This window comes from Pipistrellus hanaki, assembly GCF_964339955.1.
Source record: "Pipistrellus hanaki genome assembly, chromosome: 6".
Lineage (NCBI taxonomy): Eukaryota > Metazoa > Chordata > Mammalia > Chiroptera > Vespertilionidae > Pipistrellus > Pipistrellus hanaki.
This window is the reverse complement of record NC_140508.1, coordinates 34995638-35016318: the sequence shown is the minus strand read 5'-3', so window position 1 is coordinate 35016318 and position 20681 is coordinate 34995638. Positions and strand designations below refer to the sequence as shown.

At 56.8% G+C, this 20681-nt stretch overlaps 1 protein-coding gene across 1 annotated transcript; it reads right to left on the bottom strand.

Annotated features, from left to right (window-relative positions):
• Positions 1-553: 553 nt before the first annotated feature.
• BPIFB2 (BPI fold containing family B member 2) lies at positions 554-16317 on the bottom strand (the record flags this gene model as incomplete). Its single annotated transcript, XM_084889051.1, has 15 exons — positions 554-781; positions 2221-2297; positions 2616-2679; positions 3418-3463; positions 3608-3675; positions 4199-4365; positions 4907-4964; positions 5191-5376; positions 5617-5708; positions 7923-7983; positions 9373-9433; positions 10727-10873; positions 11606-11710; positions 13313-13406; positions 16209-16317. 15 exons carry the CDS (start codon positions 16315-16317, stop codon positions 740-742), a joined length of 1377 nt encoding a protein of 458 aa, XP_084745177.1. The 3' UTR covers positions 554-739.
• Between the last annotated feature and the right edge of the window lie 4364 nt (positions 16318-20681).

Here is a 20681-nt window from a genome sequence, read left to right as displayed (position 1 = left end):
TGGGTGCGTTTCTTTCCTCACTGGGCCTCCTTTCCCGCATCTGTGACATGGGACTCCACACCCTGCCTGCCTCACTCACAGGGCTCTGAGGAGGTCCTAGCAGCAAGATGGATGTGACACTGTAGAGGGGGAAAGGCATGGGGCATGTCACCAGGTAGGCCCAGTGCTTAACGGGTCACTGTGGCATTCAAAACTCCCAGGTCATCTGTGTTGCTCTCCAGGGTCCTCGTTCCAAGTATGAGCTCCCCTGGGCAAGGAGGTAATGGAGTCCACAGATGAGGTCAATAGAGATGTGGTCTGATCTTCTTCCTCTCCTGAGCAGTTTTGGGGGCTCCAAGGAGAGACAGGACCCAGGACTGCATGCAGAGAACTGGCCCCCATTATGCAAAGAGTTCTCTGGGCTCGGCTGAAAGTTGCAGCTCAAGGGAAGATGTTTAATGCAAAGGGGGGTAGGTCTGTACAGCCTGGAGAAGCAGTTTGCTTCCACTAAGAAGGGGGTAGGAAGAAGGAGCGGGTAGGTAAGGAAAGAGGGAGGGGAGAAAGGAGGGGGAGGGACAGGATGGGAGGAAGGGAAGGAGGGGAACCCAGGCTTGCAGCAGAGATTGAACAACCCAGCCTGGGCCATCCAGCTGGCTGGAGAGGACTAGGTGTGGCTTTGCCTCAGTTTCCTAAGTAGCTTGAGGCTAGAGAGTCTCCAGGGCAAACAGCTGGCCCACTCCGCCCTCTCGGTGGTCCTGCCTCAGTTTTGGTAGAAGAGTCCGCTGGATATCACCACGTAGCCCTGCAAGGCAGAGAAGACCATGAGCCACGTCAGAGGCCACACAAGGACCGTAGGACCCCCAGCTACCCGTCAGTCTGGCTCTGGGGTCACGCTCTGTCACTCTTGCTGTGTGTCTCTGGGCTCAGTTTTCTCCTCTGTCACTAAGAGCCCCCACCTCAAAAGTGCTACTCTGAGGATGCTGTGAGACCACGCGGACAGAGCCCTCATACATGGTCAGCACCATCTCTGTCTTATGATTGGGAGTCCAGACCATTGAGTATCTTCTCCAAATCTAAGTCTCCCAGCAGAGCCAGGCCCTCCCCATAGGTCCTGCAGAAATGTCCTGGAGGCCCCTTACTGTGAGCCAAGCCCTGTGTCGGGTGCTGGGGGACCCAGGAGAGAACAAGCCAGACCAAGTCCCTACCCATCTGTAGCTCTGATGTGGTCCAATATGGTAGCCATTAGCCACATGTGGGTAATTACATTTAAATTAATTAAAATTAAATAAAATGTAAAAATCAGCTCCTCTTATTGTACCGGCCACATTCTGAGTGCCCAAGAGCCGCATATGCCCAGTGGCTGATGGTGGCCACTGTGTTGGACAGTGCAGAGTTCCCTCCTTGAAGGAAGTTCTATTGAACAGCGCTTGTCTAGGGACCTTTGATCTAAGACCCAGCTGCCAGGACCTGTGGGTCAGCACTGACCATGCCTGTTTGGAGAAGCCTTAGAGAAATCCCCACTAGTAGCCCTGGCTCTCTGAGCTCCTTCTTAGGGAGGTGGCTCACACGAGTGCCTTGGGATCGTAGTTCTTAAGCAACAAGCATGTCCTTTCTGGAGAGGGTCTCACTTGCGGGGGAGGGTGGTGAATAACATACAGATTTGGGGCTTGAGGGACCTTGGCTAAGCTTTCTGTCCCATGCATGCCTTGTTGAGTGAATTAGGAGGGATATTAAACTTTTATGTCCCAGGTGAAACAGAAAGAAGCTGAGGCATCGCACCCAGGCAGCTGTTTTGATTCAGTTTCACTCTGGGCCCACAATTTCTGATCAAGGAAAGTGATTTTAGAAGGTTCCAGAGTTCCTTCTCCCATCCAGCCTGCAGAGGTTTATGTACAAAGCCAGAAGGAGCCCCTTTGTCATCCTCCCCAGACACCAAAGGGGCTAGAGCCACCCAGGGCACAGAATCAATGGACAATGGAAGGCCCCTGACTGTGGCCTGGTATGATGTTTGATGAGGATTAAAGGGTGTGTGAAACCTTCCAGTGTCTCTTGACATCCTGGATTTTCCATCTCATTGCGGCTAAGGATTCATGGGGTGATCGTGGCAGAAGCAGGGGGCACCCCCAGGCCTGGCTGACCTTGAGATCCCACTGTCTGCATTAGCGGGAAGAGAGGGAACGAGGTGGTCCCCGTGTCTCGAAGCCCAGCCTCCCCGCTCTGGTCACACCCACCGTCTCTCACCTTGTGGACAAAGACCTCAGGACTGACGTAGCGGAGGTTGACCACGTTGGGAAGGGCAACCCCCATGCCCAAGAGAGCTACAGGAAGGAAGAGAGAAGCCAAGGTCAGCCAGAAGGCAGGGACAGAGCACTGCCTGCAACCAGGTCTGCGCTGAGGTCCTCCTGTTTACACCCACTTTACAGAAGGGAAAATGGAGTCTTAGGAAGGGAAAGGAATTTAGCTAGGATCACACAGCTGCTAAACAGCAGAGCCAAGATGTGCACAGAGGCAGCTGGACTCCAGAGCCACCCTCTTACCCTCTGAGCCTGGGAGGTGGAAGGGGCGGGAGGGAGCCTGCCGTGGGTGTGGACAGGAGGGGTCTAAAGGGGCCACGCGGAGGGGAGGGCAGGGCTCACCATTGAGGTGGTCCAGCAGGGGCTTCTCAAACACGTTGCCCACGAGTGCCTGTATCTGATCCGTCTGCAGCCGCGGAGCCAGGGAAGTGGGGGACAGCAGGTCCACCCCAGCAAGGGTCCGGGAGAGATGGACAGGCAGGACACACATGAACACACCGATGAGCACACAGATGGCAGAGGCACAGGGGGAGGGAGGAGGGCAGGTCACCCTTGTCCTGGCTTCAGGCAGAGCCCAGCTACCCCCATGCTCGGGTCAGCCTTCTGAGCACTAGGCACCCAGGAACCACCAGCCTGAGAGGAGGCTGAGAGACCACCGCCTGACTGACTGACACTCGCTCATGGTGACTGGCTGCCCTGTTGGTGCTGACTGGAAGACAAATGGACTGACCGATAGATAGGCTGATGAAGCATAGAACCTTGCAGGCCAAGGGACAAAGCCATGTCACGTGACGGACGAAGCAGCCAGCACCTTCGGATGCTGGCTTGTCCAGATTACTATGGTTTCAGTGATTCCTGGGCTGACAGGTCATCGACCACCAGGCAGAATGACAGGCAGGCCAACTGACTGACACTGACCCCACCAAAGAACCAAGGCTGACTGACCAGCTGACCTGCTGACAGGCACCATGGGAAATACTGCCGATGGGTGGACTCTGACTGACCACTGTCACCAAGCATCCCAGGAGGAAGCCTGGTGATGGTGGCACACACAGGTGCATGTGTGCACAAGCACACAAATACATGTACCCCTTTTCCAGGCTCACGGCCTGCCCCACTCTGGAGACCCCGGCGCCATACTTACATCAATGAACCCCACGTTGGAGGAGGCCACAGTGAGCTTGACTTCCCTGAAAGGGAAGCAGGAGGGCTAAGGAAGGGGCCTGGTGCCCACCACCCCAGTACCATGACTGCCACATCCGAGGCTCTGTGATGGGTAGCTGTGAGCCCAGAGGAACACACTGAGGTTGCTAAGCCCAGGAGGCCTCACTTACCCCAACACAGATGTGGTCCCCTGAAGCTTCACCTTGTCCACGGAGAGCTGGAGGCTTAGGTTTACTGCCTGGGTGAGTGAGGAGAGCAGGGTCAAAGGGCACAGGACCAAGGGAGATCTTTCAGCGGGCCACCAGTGACCCCACCTCCCACCCATGCCCCCACTCATTCAGGTCCCCCACTTCCCTGGCCAGCGGTGAACAATAACCAAAGCAACCAGATGGAATCCCTTCAGAGAGCAGTGGTGCAGAGTGGTGGCATGCAGGCAGAGTGGTGGCATGCAGCAGGCTGATAGGGGCCATCTTTCTCAGGATGGTCCCGAAAGGCCACCTAGACCCTAGGTCCTAGAGGAAGGCTACAACGTTTAGGCTGAAACCTGAAAGAAGAGAAGCCAGGCCTAGCGAGAGCCAGGGAAAGAGTATCCTAGGCACAGAGCATTGCCTGTGCAAAGGTCCTGAGGCAGAAATATTCTGGAACATGGAAGGAGACCAGTGTGGACAGAGCAGAGCAAATGAGGAGCCTGGGGCAGGAAGTGAGGTCTCCCTGACAATCAACGCCCTCCCTGCCAGCCCCACCCAGCCCACCTCACTCACCACGTCGAGGGAGAAAAGGGAGCGGAAAGCCGAGTTGGAGGCCGAGGCCAGGACCTCCACCAAGGGCTGCAGCCGCAGGGTGGCGTTGTTGGCGTGGAGCGTGGCCACGGGCGTGCCCCCCAGCCGCACCTTGAGCACCACGGGCATGGGCTCAGGGAACTGACGGGCTACCTGGGAGGAGAGCGGGGAGAGAGGGAGAGAGGAGGCCACCTGGCAGCAAAGGCGGGGTGGGCTCTCCACTCCTCATCCCTTTGATGCTGATCAAGCCGTAGTCTGTACATTACTGGTGCACAGGGGCGGGACCACCCGAGGCCCCTGCCCTCAGGGATGCGGGTCTGAGGGGATAATAAGCATGAAGAGAGCAGAGCCTGTGCCGCCTGTGCCAGGAGGGAGGGGAGGGAGAGGAGCTCCGGAGCCATGGAAGCTCAAGGAGCTCGGTCCTCCTCCAGGAGGTAATTCCCTAGCATGGTTCTAAAGATGGGTAAGGAAATGGAAGCAGAAAGAACATTACAAGCAGGGACAGTGCGTGGGCATTCCTCCGTAGAGGAGGAAAGAGCATGGTGTCTGAGCAGGAGGGGCCATGCCTGAGATGGAGGGGGGCAGCTGAACCCCACTTGGGATAGATAGGAGCCAGCAGACATCCCACAGCCTAGCGAGTCCCCCAGCCCAGTCCTGAGTCTTGACCCCCAAAATGACCAGAAATGTTACTAACCTCGGGGATGATTCGGCCCAGCACAGAGGTGGTCAGCAGGTTGTCATCCGAGTTCTGAAATCAGCCCCCCACGCGTGACAGCTTTGAGGGTGGCAGCTCCCCAAGCTAGCCCATGTCTTGCCTCCCCTCAACCCTCATTTAAACCTTCTAACAGCCTCCCTCCGGCCCCAAAGCTCCAGCCACCTCACCCACCCATGCTTTGGCCTCTGTGGGGGTCTCCCCAGGCTGGGCCACAGGGGCACACCTCCCCCACGTGCCCCAGCAGCAGGTTGGCCCTCACCAGCTGTCCTGTGATGTCCATGTTGAGGGAACCAGCCTTCTGCAGCAGCAGGAGGGCAGAGTCAAATAGGTCCTGGGAGAGGCCCACGGTTGCCATGGCACCAGTGGTGCCCATGGGCTCTGGCAGCGTGAAGCGGGTGGCATTCACGGGCAGGACGATGGGCTTGCCCAGAAGGAAGAGAACCGCCTATGGGGGTGGGGAGAGAAGGAACAAGCTGGGGGGCGTCAGCAGGGCGGTGAGAGGCTCCATCACAGAACCCGGGCTCTGAGATGCCACCCAGCCCAGGATGCCATCTGTCCTGTGCACACGGGGAATGCCATTCCAGGCCTCTCTCCTCCACTCCCCGGCTCTTTTAGGAACCTTCCAGAACACCAAGGACTCCAGAGGCAACCAGTCTCAGCTCAGGGATGACAAGGAGGCACTTACGTTGATATCCAAGGCGATGTAGTCCTTGGTGATGACGGGCTTACTGACCATGAAGTAGCGGATCTGGGACTCGGGCCCCACAGGCTTCAGGCCTGAATGAAACCGGCATGAAGGAGAACAGACGGCACACTTAGCTTCATCTGTCCAGAAAACCCAACCACCTGGCTACCTTGTCCAGCCAGACCCAGGTCAGGGAACAAAAGCGATGGGAAAGCCCCCTGAGTAAGCAAACTAACATTGCAAAGTGCACGCACCCAGGATTCGGCCGCTCGCCACCTGTTGATTCTTAGCTTAGATACAATTCTAACAGTTTTCGTTTCCGCTCTCCCAATCAATGGAAGACTGAAGACCCCAAAGTGGAAGGAAAGAGATGGGTCACACTAGGTACAAACTCCCCCTGCCAAAGGCAATAGGGGGCCACAGGAAAAGAGAATTCACATTTACCAAGGTCTAGACATTAGACTTACACTCTCTCGTTCTGTCCTCACCACAGCCCTGTAAAGCTAGGAGCCCATTTCTCACACACGTACACACACACACACACACACACACACACACACACACACAGGTTGGTGAGTTCAACTGTGTCCAGGATTGTATACCAGGTCCATCCAACTCCAAAGCTACACTTCCTCCCCCTAATCGCACTGCCTCCTCCAGGCACTCGAAAGGCACAGTACCGGCCCCAGGGTCGTGTTAGATGCAAACCCCTGTCCCAAAGGCAAAGCAAACCAATAGCCAAGGGTAGCTGCCAACAGTCACCAGCTCTGGATCCCGCAGTCCATGACGGCAGCATGGGAGAAACACCGGAATCCCAGGCAAAGCCATCGGGCAGGATTTGCTGTGTGCTTCAGACAGGAGCAGCTTTCAAAGAGGCGGGGCGGGGGCGGGGGGATGGAGGGCGGAGGGTGGAGGGGGGCAGGGAGCAAGGGGTGGACAGAGGTAGCCCTGGATTGTGCCCAGGGCTCACTGAGAACCTGTCAACAAGAATGCGTCCCTTGATCTGTGTAGAGATGGGCAGGCAGGTTATTGCCAGATCATTCTTAAGCGTTGATAAATATTCAAACTGCGAAAAAGAAAATGAGGCTGGCCTGCTTTCATAGCTTTTAGTTTCAGATTGTAAGATGAAGTCCTGATGGAGCCTTGCTTAAGGTGACCTGCGGCCACCTTTCTGAGCTTTGTGGCTACCAGCACCTGGGACTTCGTCTGAGGGTGTGGAAGGCCTGGGGGGGGGCGGGTGAGGGTGGGAGAGGGAAGAGACCTATGACTGGTGGGCGTTGGCAGACACTCGGGCAGGATGTTAGAGGTGTGCTGCTCAGTGTCAGTAGCTCCCCCAGGGCAGAGCCTCTCATTAACCGCCCACCCCCCTTGTCTGACTGTTCCCCTCCCCAACCAGCGCTCCTGAACCACCCCCAGAGAGCCACTTCCACTGAAATCCTCCTCTCAGGCTCTGGTCCTGGGGGCTAGCCTAAGACGGGGTCTCTGCTGGTGAGCTCCTAGTACTCCCTAGTAATGAGGACCCGTGGGAAAACCGGAGGTGGGACAAGCCCCTGGGAAAGTGGAGAGAGGGAGCTGTGACTCTGGGTGGCAGTGGCCCCTGAGGGGGGACAGGAGAGGGGCACTTGGGAGCAGAGAGCCTGAGCTCTGTTGAGCACATGCTGAGGGGGAGGAGCCTGTGGAACGTCCAGGAGGAAATGGAATAGAAGGACCTGAGCCCTGAAACGGGGAGAGGTAGAGAGTCCAGCAAAGCATGTGGAAGATGTGGGAGCACACCAGGGAGTAGGGACCTCTGCCTCTCCAGACTGGGGAGGAGGTCATTGCAAATTACATGTACTACCCTACACACACACACACACACACACACACACACACACAACATTCAAAGACATCCTAGAATTTTTAAGATTCCCCCAAATTCCATCAATAATTGTTCAGTCAGCCTGGCCCAAGGCGTGACTCAGTGGTTGAGCATCGACCTACGAACCAGGAGGTCATGGTTTGATTCCCCGTCAGAGCATGTGCCCAGGTTGTGGGCTCGATCCCCTGTAGGGGACGTGCAGGAGGCAGCCAACCAATGATTCTCTCGCATCATTAATATTTCTCTCTCTCCCTCTCCCTTCCTCTATGAAATCAATAAAAATATATTTAAAATAATATCTATAATAGTAATAATAATAATGGTTCAGTCATCCTACAATTGACCTCCCAGGAGTCTACCCTGACCCAGAGGGGGATCTTGATGGGTGATAAGGGCCTCAGAGGGTCTCAGATGCCCCCCTTCCTCCCCCTGGACCCCCAGGTCTTACCAATTAAAGTTCCCAGGTGGACATTGAGGCCCTGCACAAGGTTGGAGACGCTCAGACACATCTGCAAAAACACAGAGGAGCCGGGGTTAGGGCGGCACTCAGGACTGGAGGAGGCAAGGTGGGAGAATCTAGGGTCCCAGCCTGGAAGTCTCCCCAAATTGGCCCCAAGGCTTGGAATCCCTGCCTTCCTCCACCACCAGGGGGCCTCTTCGGGCACCTCCTGTGAGCAGCAGAGAGTCAGAGGGGAAGCTGGGATCCTGGGTATCCAGGAAAGAACAGGACTGTGGATACAGCAGAGGCGGCCAGAGCAGGGCCTGGGCGCTTGAGGCCGAGAGCCTGCTGCACAGAGGACCAACAGGTGGAAGGGGCTACCCGTGGTGGAGGCAGGCCAGCGAGCCCAGTGCCCTGCTGGGCATAGGGGGCAGCCAGAGAAGCGTGTTAAGCTGGGGTCCCTGCGATAGAAGGTGGGGAAGAGGAGAGACTGCAAGGCCGGGGGTGGTCACTCTCTGGTCCCGGCTAGAGCGGGGCAGGCTGGACAGGCATGGCCAGGAGGCAGAGGAGAGGGCCAGGTCAGGCTGTGCCTCCTTCTGCCCTCGAACCTCGGTTTTCTCATCTGCAAGATGGGGGGAGGGCACACAGAGGGTTAGTTTAGTCTGCTCCTGCCTCTAAAGGAGGCGGGATGGGGCGGGAAGGGAGAAACGGAGCACCGGCTCTCTGGCAGCAGTGGCCACAGGCAGCTCGTGACAAGAGCTAGAATAGTAACCGTGACAGTGTCACTCACCCCGCCCAGACTGTCCCAGCTTCTCCATGGGTGTTACTGCACTAACCCCACAGCCAGCCCTCTCTGCCCTGCAGGTGTGGGATCGGGGGCAGAGGGAGGTTAGGCAGCTTGTCCAGGGCTCACAGCTGAGGGAAGAGGAATTCGGACCCGGGCCACATCTGGCTCCAGGGCCCATGCCCTTGTCCATCCTCATTTTCACAGCCACGTGGCCCCCATCCCACCCTCTCCCATGGAATTGGGGCTGGCCCAGAGAGTGAGCCTCCTTCCCCTGCACCCTCAAACCCACCCTTTTTGGGCTTCCCCGTCTCTGTCCTGGACACCTCTTTCCTACTCTCCTGGGGAAAGTCCAGGAGCCCCCTCAGGGCCTTGTGAAGAAAAATAAAGCAGCAACCATTGCAATCCCCCCTCATGCTGCCTCCCCCGGTGCCTGGCTCCCCCCTGTGCCTGCCTCCCCACTGTTCCTGCCTCCCCCCTGTGCCTGCCTCCCCCTGGGCCGGCCTCCCCCTGGGCCGGCCTCCCCCTTGGGCCTCCCCACCCCTGTGCCTGCCTCCCCCGGTGCCTGCCTCCCCCGGTGCCTGCCTCCCCCGGTGCCTGCCTCCCCCTGCATTCACAGAACTGCTGAGGTCAGCGATGCGTTTCTTCCCCAGAGATCCTCCAGGGGTGCTTTACCTTGTTGCGCAGGACGGCTCTGATGTGTTTCTGCACCCGGACCAGCAGCGCAGGGGCCACGCTAAGGAAGAGACACAGACAAGGCCCCTGAGCTCCGGGCCAGTGCCCTTGGGCCTTTCTCTTTCGGCAGAGCCACTGTCTGGGAGCGGAGCCTCTCCCCTCGGTCGGGGCCAGTGATTCCCACTCCACACCTGCCAGGGGCTGGACACAGTGCTGGCACAATTGCCCCCGGAGATGAGGAATCTGAGCCTCAATGATGAGGCCGTTGGTCTCAAGGTTTGGAAGTGCCTCAAGGTTTGAGAGGAGAAAAGGAGGCTACGTTTGGGGGGAGAGACAGGGCGTTGGGCCCCGCCGTGTCCCCTCGGAGCCCAGTGCAGGGGCGGCTGCCTGCTGGGGCTCCAGTTCTCTGAGGCACGTTCAGAAAGCCCCCTCCTGGCTCTGACCCGTCCCCTCTGATCAATGAGAGGTGGGTCTGAGGTGATGTGTCTCCACAGGGATTCCTAGGAAACCTGCTAAGATGTCGCTCCAAGCTGCCGCCCAAATTCACTCCAGTGCCCCTGGGGGATGTGGAAGAATGGCGTCTGTGCTTTTAATGCCATCAGCCTCGGGGTTTCTGTGAACTGCCACCACCGGTGAGGACTGCGGAGGGATGTGAGTTCCCCACGGTGATCACGGGACCCAAGCAGGAGTGAATTTACACCCAGCTCCTCTCTGGGAAAAGCTCACCCGCCGCAGTGAGCCCTGCTCACGCGTGGGAAGGTGCAGGCGTAATGCAGGGGATTCCCAGACAGTAGGTTAGTCAGCCTGTGGGGGGTTGAACACCACGGTTTGCCAGCTGTGTGTAAGTTAAGTCACTTAACTGCTCTGTGCCTCAGTTTGTCGTTCTGCAAAAGGAGGGCAATACTGGCACCCTCCTGGCGGGACTGCTGTGAGACAGAAGGGCCTGGACCCGACCCAGCACACGGGAGGCACTCAGGAGGCGGGAGCTGGCCCGAGCTGTAGGTGAGGACAGGTGAGAGCTGGGCAGGAGCCAGCCCCCCTGAGCCTCAGGCTCCCCGTCTCTGCAGGAGGGGCAGCCCTCTGCAGTCCCCAAAAGAGGCACCAGCCCAGAATCCTTCCAACAATAGTATGTGTGTGTGTGTGCACTGTCGCATGGTGCAGGGCCGGGAGGCGGAGCGGACACGGGCGGGGGCTGCATACTCACAGTGTGACCTCAACAAGTCCTCCCCCCTCTCTGAGGCTCTGAGCTCAGCCATAAAACAGACGTGACCCTGGAGCTCTCTAGGCCAGTGGTGGCGATTGGGTGAAGGCTTGAGCAGGAAGCTCAAGAAATGGCCGCAGCCCAGGCACCCACCTGTGACCGCCGTCTAACACGATGGCGTTGTTGAAGAGTGAGAAGCAGGAGGAGACGCTGACCACGGGGGTCCCGATGGAGCCCTGGTCCACACGGGCATCAGCCAGCAGTACCACGGGCAGGACCAGCTCCAGGGGCTCCGGGACCCTACAGAGATGCCATGCCTGAGCCCCAGCAGCACTGCCCAGCGGAGCCAACGGGGTTGACCAATTGAGATCCTGTAAACCCAGGGGCCAAGCCTGCCCCCCGCCACCAACTCAGCACAAAGTGACCCCACCTGAGCGCCCCAAACTCCACTCAGGCTCACAGACATTACTCAGGGCCACATCTGTACCTGGTGGATAGGTATGAACTCTGGTTCCCCATAACCCTCACCACAAGACCCTGGGCCAGTCATTCCCCATGCCGAGCCTCAGTTTCCTCCTCTGCAAAGTGGACATAAGATGGCGGGTACTGGTCTCGCAGGGCTGTGCTGAGTTTCCCAGGAGGCAGTCATATGAAAACACCCTCCTGCAGCCTGGCCCACAAGGAGCCTAAAATAATGGCAGTATCGGGACAGAGGCATTAGAAATACCAGTAAGAGATCTCTCTGAAGGCCCAGCTCATAGTATGAAACTTAAATGAACAGGAAGTGACTGCTGCACAGAAATAATTCCAATAGTTATGTTTATTGAGCACCTAGCAGGTGCCTTGCACTGTGAAAGGGAGGTGTAATTTTCATTAGAGCAACGAATCCCTTCACTGCAACCCTCATAGTCTTGCTATGAAGATGCATCCCATTTTACAGAGGAGAAAACTGAGGGCTGGAAAAGTGAAATTACTCTGATTGTCCCTGAAAACCCTCCTTCTCTGCCCCCCAAAACGAGGAGACTCACTCACCGAAAGACCTTGATAGTGAAATTGGCCGCTGCGAACAAGCGTACCCCGAAATCATCTACGAATTTCAGCTGAAGGCGGAGCACCTGGACGTCCAGAATCTGGACCCTGCAGGGCAGGAGTGGAGGTGACAAGGCAGGTCCCGTGAATCCGTGGGTTGGACTCTGGGGTGGGTACTCCGTGCCATATCCGTACCCACACTGTCCGTGCTATAAAGAACGCCTTTGGAAGCATGGGGGGAGGGATAGGCAGGGAGTCCTCCGTCTTAGGGGCATGCAAGCCGTGGATGGGCAGCCGGTTGTAAGAAGAAGATGCAGAGAGGACCCTAGCCCTGGACAGGAATTGGGTGAGATGATCTCTCAGTTGGAGGGATTTTAGTGTCTGACTGAGGTCTAGAAAGCTGGGAAGGTGGGGAAAGAAATACTTCAAGGTCCACAGGAGGCAGATATCCGTATACCATTCCAGTCAACCACATAGGCTGGGAGCCCTCCAGCAATGGAAAATGTACTCCCTTCAAAGCTGTCCGTTCTGATTGCTAAGCACTTTCCAACTAGCCTACAATTTCTCTCTTTTTTTTTTTCCTAAAAGAAAGTCATTTTCCCCCTGCATGGTAGTGAGGCGCAGGTGATTCAGACACTACAAATAGTATAAATTTTAAAAGTCACATCAAAACTCTACCCTCAAAAACTCTCACTATGAGCACATGGGTAACATCCCTCCATCCTTAGGCCACAGGCTGACCTAGCACCTGCTTCTTCTCACTTGACAACGCCCCGGGGGTGTTCCCACATTACAAGCAAGGACCCTCAGCCTTGTACTTAAACAGCAGCGCTGTCTGGGGTGTGGCCAGAATACACGTCCTGGAGGAATCCTGATTTGGGGTATTGATGTCGTGCCCAGTTCTCCCAGTACCACCCAGTCTCGGGGCCTCACACTGGGGCTCTCTCCAGCGGCTCTTTTACCCACCCGTGTTTTAAAGTCTTAAAATGTTTAATTAGCTGCCATCACTCAAAGGTTGATAGATTTCATAACTTCTCTTGAGAATCCAGAGATCTGGCGAGAGTGAGTCTGTGCGCCCACATGTACGGGGTCCAGGGGCCCAGCCCCTCCCTGTCTCTGTCAGTGAGTCTCTAGGCACCACATGGGGCTGTGGAGGTAACTCGGGCTCAGGCCTGTGCCCTGCAGTCAGGGCCTAGCTCTCGGAGGAAGTAGCCAAGAGTCCTGCCCACTCTGGGGACCCAGACTTGGCTCCTAGCAGCATTAGTCTACCAATGCAGGGGCACAAGTCCCCTGTGTCTCCACCGGGGGTCCATCTCCCAACTCTCCCTGGGACCACTCACCTAGTGGAGAGGGGTATCTAGCCTGGAGAGGGAAGCACTCCCTGTAGACTAGTCCAGTGGTCGGCAAACTGCAGCTCATGAGCCACATGTGGCTCTTTGGCCCCTTGAGTGTGTCTCTTCCACAAAACACCACTGCCTGGGCAAGTCTATTTTGAGGAAGTGGCATTAGAAGAAGTTTAAGTTTTAAAAATGTGGCTCTCCAAAGACATTTCAATCGTTATGTACTGTTGCTATTGATCTCTGTTGACTAACGAGTTTGCCGACCACTGGACTAGGAGGCTGGAGTTCCCAGTGGTGAGAGCACGTGCCTGCCGGGTGGGACTGCTCGCCTCGTGGTGGGTGTACCTTATCTGAGGGCGGGAGCACTCACCTGGTGGGCTGGAGCACCTCTCCACTCCGGTCCAGGAAATGCGGGACGGTGACCTGCAGGGCCCGCTGGAGGGGGGCTCTCCCCATTTCGGACACTGTGGGGCCAGAGCAGGGCGAGGTTAGGCAGCTCTTCGGAGCCACACGGGGAGCCCACACCACCCGCCATCCACCCTGAGGCCTGAGTGGAGAGGCCTCATAGGCTGGAAGGGGAAGGCTTGTCACGGGGCGGGTGGACGGGGGCCAGCTGACTCCCCACGAGCCCTCCTCAGGCGAACTTCTCACACCAGCCCCGGAGGGCCTGCCTTTCCCCCTCTCTCTGTCTCTCTGAATCCTACTTGTTCTACGCTGCTCCTCAGAAACAGTAACATCCTTTGCCCTTTTGCAAGACTCTGTTGGGGCCCCAAACCAAGGGGCCTCCCAATCACACAGGGGCAGGGAGCTCTGGGGGCTGGAGGCTGAGAACTCTGGAGTCCCTCGGGTTCTGGGTGCCGATCTCAGCTCTGCTGCTCTCTGTGCGGCTGCTCAGTGCCTCCGTGTCCTTGCCTTTAAGTGTGCAGTGATTATAATGGTGCCCATCCCACAGGGTCCTTGTGGTGACCCGGCACACAATTAATGGTAGCTCTCCCCGTTGCTGTGCATTTTGGGGGATAGCAGCGGCTACCATTCTATAGCGCCCCCTTTGTGCCAGGCTGTTCCTCACAGCTCTGTGCCGTAGGTATGATGCCCAGTTTACCCAGAGGTGAGGACACCTGGCGAGGAGAAGTCAGATCAGGGCCGAAACCCCTGACACCCAAAGCCCTGGGTTTCCCTCACACACCTGTACTGCTGGGCGGGGGAGATGCTGACTAAATGTGGCTGGAATTAAAAGAGGGGGTGGAGCTGCGAGAGAACACCATCAAATGAAGGGTTGAGAGGCCCGAACTCTTCTCAGACTCACTGTGGGGCCTGGAGGAGTCCCTGGACCTCTGGGCCTCGGTTTCCCCAGACCCGAGCATAAAGGCCGTGGTCTCTAGGTCTCCCATGCCCCACTCTCCAGCCTGACCCTCTGTGGCCGAGCCGAGACTCACACACGGCCTCTGGACTTCCTCTACAATCCGTTCTTGACCTCTAGGGTTTTGGCAGGAGATGGAGGACCCTGATACGAAGCCACGCGGCCTGGCTGTGGACAGATGTGTAGGGCACAGGCCCCCTGCCAGACTTCCGCCCAGAACAAACTCAGACAGGTGCACCTGCAGGCTCTGGACAAAGGAGCTCCCATGGGCGAGGTGGGGAGAAGGTGGCCGGCGGGGGGCAGGGGCCTCATGTCCCCGCCCGCAGGCATCCGTGCCTTGGACCGGGTGCCAGTCACACTGTAACGGATCACTGACCCCTTTCGTCACCTGCCTGTCTGCCCAGATCCAAGGTGCTGAGAGGCTGTGTACACACCAGGGACCCTGCTGCTTCCCTGAGCCGCTGCCTCCTGCTTCGTGGCAGGGGCCACTGACCGTCATTCCAACTCTCTGGCCTACATCCCTCACCCCGTAGTCTGGCCTCAGGAGAAGCAGCTTCTGATCTCACCCCTCACACAGCTTCCAGACCTCAGAAGCCTCCCAGGGGCAGCTGGGGGGGCAGCGTTGGTCCCTCCCTGGGCCTCGGTTTCCTCACTGTGCCTTTCACAGCGGGTGGGATGGGGTCATAGGACAGAGGCCTAGGTTGGGCCGGGTGAGGGGATAGCTCTCACTGTGAGCCCAGCAGGGATCTAACTCCAGATGCTCCCCCAGTGCTGTGCTAGGCATGCCTCCCCCAGCATGCATGCACACACAGACACCCCCATGCACACTATGGCTTGCAGCCACACACACCTCCCTGCACCATGGCATTTGCACACATGCCCATGGTTAGGCACCCACCCAACACTCGAGTACATATGTGGACACATCTCCATGAATTTTCAAACTTACACACAGACACGCACAAGCAAACGTTGCCAAACTGACCCATGCCTACCCCACTTAGGCCCGTGAGCACAACCACACAGCACACTTGCATATGGGGCAGGACATACGCCCCCCTCGTGCATTCACGTAACATCGGTTGAGAAGTGCTGTGTCAGAAACTGGGAGCCAGGGACACAGTGACAGATAAGGTCCGGGTCCTTGGGGGCTTTTGAGTTCATAGGAATGTTAATGAAAAAAAAACATTAAAACCTGTAAAAAAAAAAAAATTGTGAGTTTATTTGAGCCAAACTGTCAACATATGCCAGGAAGCAGAACCTCAATAAATTGAGAGAATGCTCCGAAGAATGGCGGGTTGCATCTGTATTTATACATTGCAATCAAAGGAGGGACATAGGTGGGTTACATGAAATTCATTGGTGATGGAGTAAGGAGGCGGGATAAAGCAAAGCGGTGGGAAACCCCTAGGATTGGATAAAAAGTAAAATGATGGACACATACTTAGGTGAGTGCAGGAACAATTAACATGATAAAGAAGGAATTTGAGGCATCTGTCCTGGCGACCACCACATTTGGTTGTGCCCAAGGGGCTCCGGAAAAAAGGAAGTTACAAGTTAACCAGACATCTCACAGATATGTTATCTTAGAGGCAAAAAGACAACAGGCTTGGTAAAAAAGATCTAAGTTGATCTTTGTCAGGGAAAATATCAGCGGAGAACATGACCACCCTCTATAACCTGTTTGTTGAATATTTAATTTTCAAACCAATTTGTGGTTATTTTAGGTCTCTGAGTTTGCAAGACTGCCACGCAGGCCTCCCCTGAGCTTGTCAGGTTAGCATGTGGCTCCTTTCGTTCACAGGTACATGCACACACTTAGAATTGTGCATACATGCTGACAGGGACTCGCTCGCACATGCTCGTGGCAGACACAGGTGGGACAGCCCAGGGGCACATCTCTTACCGTAGCTCAGCATCGCCTTGTTGAGTCTGACCACGGTGCTCGGCAAGGAGGCGCCCGCCACGGGCAACAGCAGCGCCAGCAGCAGGCCCAGCCTGCATGCCTGCGCCATGGCGGTCCTTGTCCTGGTCACTGCCCCCCCAAAATCTGCGGGCTGGGGTGGAGACAAGCATCAGGGAGCGTGTCCAGATCCCACTCCCAGCCAGAGGTCAAAAGCCCTGAATGGTGATCCCAGCCCTACTCCGGGCCCCCCACACAGGCTTGCGCCTCTGCACTAAACACCTTCCCCAGCCTGCTTTGTCAGGAACCACGAGGGACCTGGTTTGGAAATGGCCCTTAGGCCCAGAGAAGACATGGCCTAGGAGGATGGGAGACTCACAGGTGGGGCGACTGAAGCCCAGGCCACCACCCTGGGGCCCAGGGCTGGGTCACCTGATGCCAGTGTGACATCTGGGGTCCAGCTGTCCAACCCCAGCCAGGGAGGACCTCGGGTGGCTCCTGTCCCCATCTTGTCCAGAGAGTGGGCCTCTTCACCACACCCCTGGCCCTCCCAACCCCAGCCCAGCCAAGTGGGCAGATCTGTGTCCAATTCGGGGAGAGGACGCGAGGCGGGATGAGGGGCCACTGCTCTGGGTCCCCGGGGGAGCACTTCCCCAGAGCCCCACAGCCAGAGCAGGGACGGGCCCTTCTGCAGAAGGCGGTTGAAAGCCGTGCCCCCATTGAACAGATGGAGAAGTTGAGGTTTCTCCTTGGAAGAGTGCCAGCCCATCCAGAGTCCTACCTCGGGCAGTTTTTGGGACAAGTGGCCTGCCAGCCCCAGACAAGCCCTCCTCTGCCCGGGGCAGGTATGGGAGCAGCTTTATAGGCTCCCTGGTATGCAGGGCCTCCTGGGGAGGATGTGGGGAGGGACAGGTTTGCTTGTGGTTGCAAGTGTTTTCCCTGCAAACATGGCCTGTGCCAAAGCGTCTTACCCCACTTGGGCAGTGGGGCTGCCACGTAGCCTGCCCTGGATGCCAACCACGGCAAGACCCTGGGTTGGGCAGCTGTGGGGCGTTGAATGGCAAGAGATCTATGGACGGAGCTCTGCCCCCAGTGGGGTCCTCTCATCACTCCAGCCAGGCCCGGCCAGGCCCAGGACGGAGAGAATGCTCAGGGGGTGGCTGCAGTAACCTCTCAGGCCCGGTGCCTCCAAGCTGGCCCAGGAACATGGCCCTTTAGGGGGAGCAGGAGGCGGCCTGAGCCCCAGCCCCAGTGACTGGCTGAGCCCTGACCCTTGTCATAAACTGAGCCCTGGTCCTCATCAGGCACTGAGCCCTGACTCAGGAGACAACAGACAAGAGGGGGGGACGATCCAGTCCCCACTACCTAACACCCCAAACTCTCTCCAAATGCAATCATTGGTCATAATTACTAGCATCAGAGGAAAATGAGTTTGTGTGTGAGTGTAAATATGGAATGGGCGCTTGACACATTGGTTTATGGTGTTACATGCCTATGTGTGTACAGTGTGTATATGTGGGCTTTGTATACTGAGTATGCATGTGGATCTATGTGTACATAGTGTTAAGTGTATGTGTGTATGTTCATATATATATATATATCTATATATATATATATATAGCAGACTGTTCCATGGTATTGGGAGTGTATGTGTGTTTGTGTGTATACATACATGTGGACATAGGAGGTGATCACATGACTGCAGGCAACGCCCCTTCATTTCTCTGTATGGCTCACCTAGGATACCAATACAAGGGACCTGAGCCTTCCCCCTCTTCAGAGTGCTCCATGGCTCCCACTGACTCCACACCAGCCCAAAGCCCAGGCCCAGAGCCCAGGCCCACCTGTCCTGGGTCCCCACTAGAGCCCACAGACACCAGTGGGCTTTCCCTTGAGAAGCCAGAGCTCACGTGGACCAGCTAGCTCTGTCTCCAGCCAGGGTCCCTATCCTATCCTATCCAGTGTTTCCCAAACTTTTGACATATGTGTGCCCCTTCTATAATTTTCGTAAGGCTGAGTACCCCTCGTACTCATGAGAACGTAGAATTAGGCGCAGCTAAGCACGGTGCAGTGCATATCCCCACCAAACTCCGGTGCAACGTGTACCCCCACCAAACTCTTCCCGTACCCCTGGGGGTACGCGTACCACACTTTGGGAAACACTTTGAAAGGAATGAGAAGCTCCAGCTGCACACTCCCTAACACCCTGCTCCCAGCCTCCGTGTGCTCACCCGTGCATGCGGCCAGCCCTCCTGGCCCTGACCGTAGCGGAGACAAACAGCAGACGCCGTGGAGAGGGCACAAATATTGACAGGAGCCAATATTTGGTGAACACTTCCTCTCCCTCGGCATTTCCGGCACAGGGGATGCTGAGGGACGGCCAGGAGGCACAGAGAGGGGGATTCCCACCAGCCCCTCCTCCCTACCGCAGGGCAAGCACGTCCAGTGGCTCCCTTTGTGCAAGGTGTCCTGCCTTTACCCTCCCCCCAGGGTGGGAGCCGCTCACTCCTGCGGCCAGTGCCTGGGACATGGAGGTGCTTCGTAAGTATTGGTTGAACTAATACATGAATGTACAATTATTAAGACCCTTGTAACAATGATAATGGCAACATCTCAGGGCTTCCCCTTCACCAAATGTTCTTGAGGGTTCTGTATTAGTTTCCTAGCACTGCTGTAAAAATAACAGCCTTAGTGACTTAAAGCACGAACTTTCTTATGGTTCTGGAGGCTGGAATTCCAAACGGGGTCTCCCTGGGCTGGAATCTGGCATTGGCAGGGCTTTGTTCCTTTCCAGAGGCTCTGTTTCCTTGCCTTCACTCCCTGACCCATGGCCCCTTCCTCCGTCTTCACAGCCAGCAAGCTGGGCTGAGCGGTCCCCGGGCATCCATCTCTCTCCTCCCTCACCTTTCTCTTCCACTTATAAGGACTCCTGACAACCCTGGACCACCTGGACCATCTAGGTCTTCTCCCACCTCAGGGTCAGCTGATTAGCAGCCTTCATTCCATCTGCAAGCTCTAATTGCCCTTTGTGTGGAACCAAACACATTCACATGTTGAAGTTTTAGTACCCAGGCCTCTTTGGGGAGCCATTATTCTGCTCCCCACAGGTACTTAGCCTGCAATTGGAGCAACAGCCACCAGGGGGCAAAGTGAATTCATTTCAGCTTCACAACCCACTTTAGGCTCTCTCCAGAGGCAAGGGGGAGGGTGGGGAGAGAATGAAACCAGACATTTCCCCTCTGTTAGGCCGTTGCTTTTCCCCAGTAAAAAGCAGAACTTTATTCAAACATCAGCCCACATATATTAGTTTGTATCACACAAAATGCCCACCAGCGAGAAGCTCGGCGTCCTAAAATGTATTCAGGTACAGCCAAAGAAAGTGGCAAGGCTGGGAACGTGGGACAAGAAGGGGTCTGGAGCAAGAAAAAGCAGGGCCTGGATATTGGAGCCTCAGCTCTCACCCCTGCCTCGCCCCTGAGACCCCGGCATGACCCTTCCTGTCTCGAGGCCTCTGTTTCCCCACATTAAAGCTGGAAAGTTGGTAGGAATGGCCTCCTCCAATGAGGAAGGTCCAAGGCCAAGCTGGAGACTAGGTAGGCCCCTCCCCCGCCCCCCCCCCTCACCCGCTCTGTGTGAGGTCACAGTGCCAACAGCTCACCTGACCCAGCAGGTTCCGAATGACCCCTTTCAGGGAATGATAGGAGGCTGAGGGAGCAGCCAGTTCCTCTCGCCAACTCCCAGAGAGCCTCCCTCCATTCCCCATCCTAGAGAAGGAAACCAATGCCACGGCCCTCAAGGAGCCCCCGGGACCTGGACGACCCCCTCGGCAATGCGGCCCACTGCAGGGATCCCAGGTCCAGGAGGTGAGGACAGCAGCCCCTTATCCTTTACAAAACGGTGCCCCTCAGCCCTCACCTTGGAGGTGAGCAGGCATTCATTACCACCTGCAGGTTACAGGGGCAGCAGCTGAGCTCAGAGGTTTGACAGGGGCTTCCCTCGAGCCTCCCGGCCAGGAAGTGGTGCAGCAGGCATCCTTCCGGCCTGTGTTTATCGAGCTCCTACTGTGTGCCAGGCACCGAGTGGATGGCTGGGGGCACAGTGTTGGGTTTGGGGTCAGCAGGCCCAGGTCTGCCGCTGATTCACAGGCTGGTGGTCTTGGGCAAACTTCTCGGCAACTCAGTTCCTCAGCCTGGAACACGGGGGCCATGTTTCTTGTGAATTGTAAAATGCCACTGTGAATCTTGTCAGCCCCCGAGTGGTCCAGCGAGGCCGGAACCCCTGCAGAGCGACGGAGTCCTCCTCTCCAAGCATGAGTAAGCAGGGAGGGGAGAGGGGAGCCCTGGGGTCTTCGTGGTAACAAGGGGCTGAGGCTCTGAGATGTCAGATGGGCGAACCAGGGTGACCTGGCAAGGGGCAGGGCATGGGGTGGGGGTGCTCACACCAAATTCTGGATGCACCCAGGTGTCTGCAGGCACC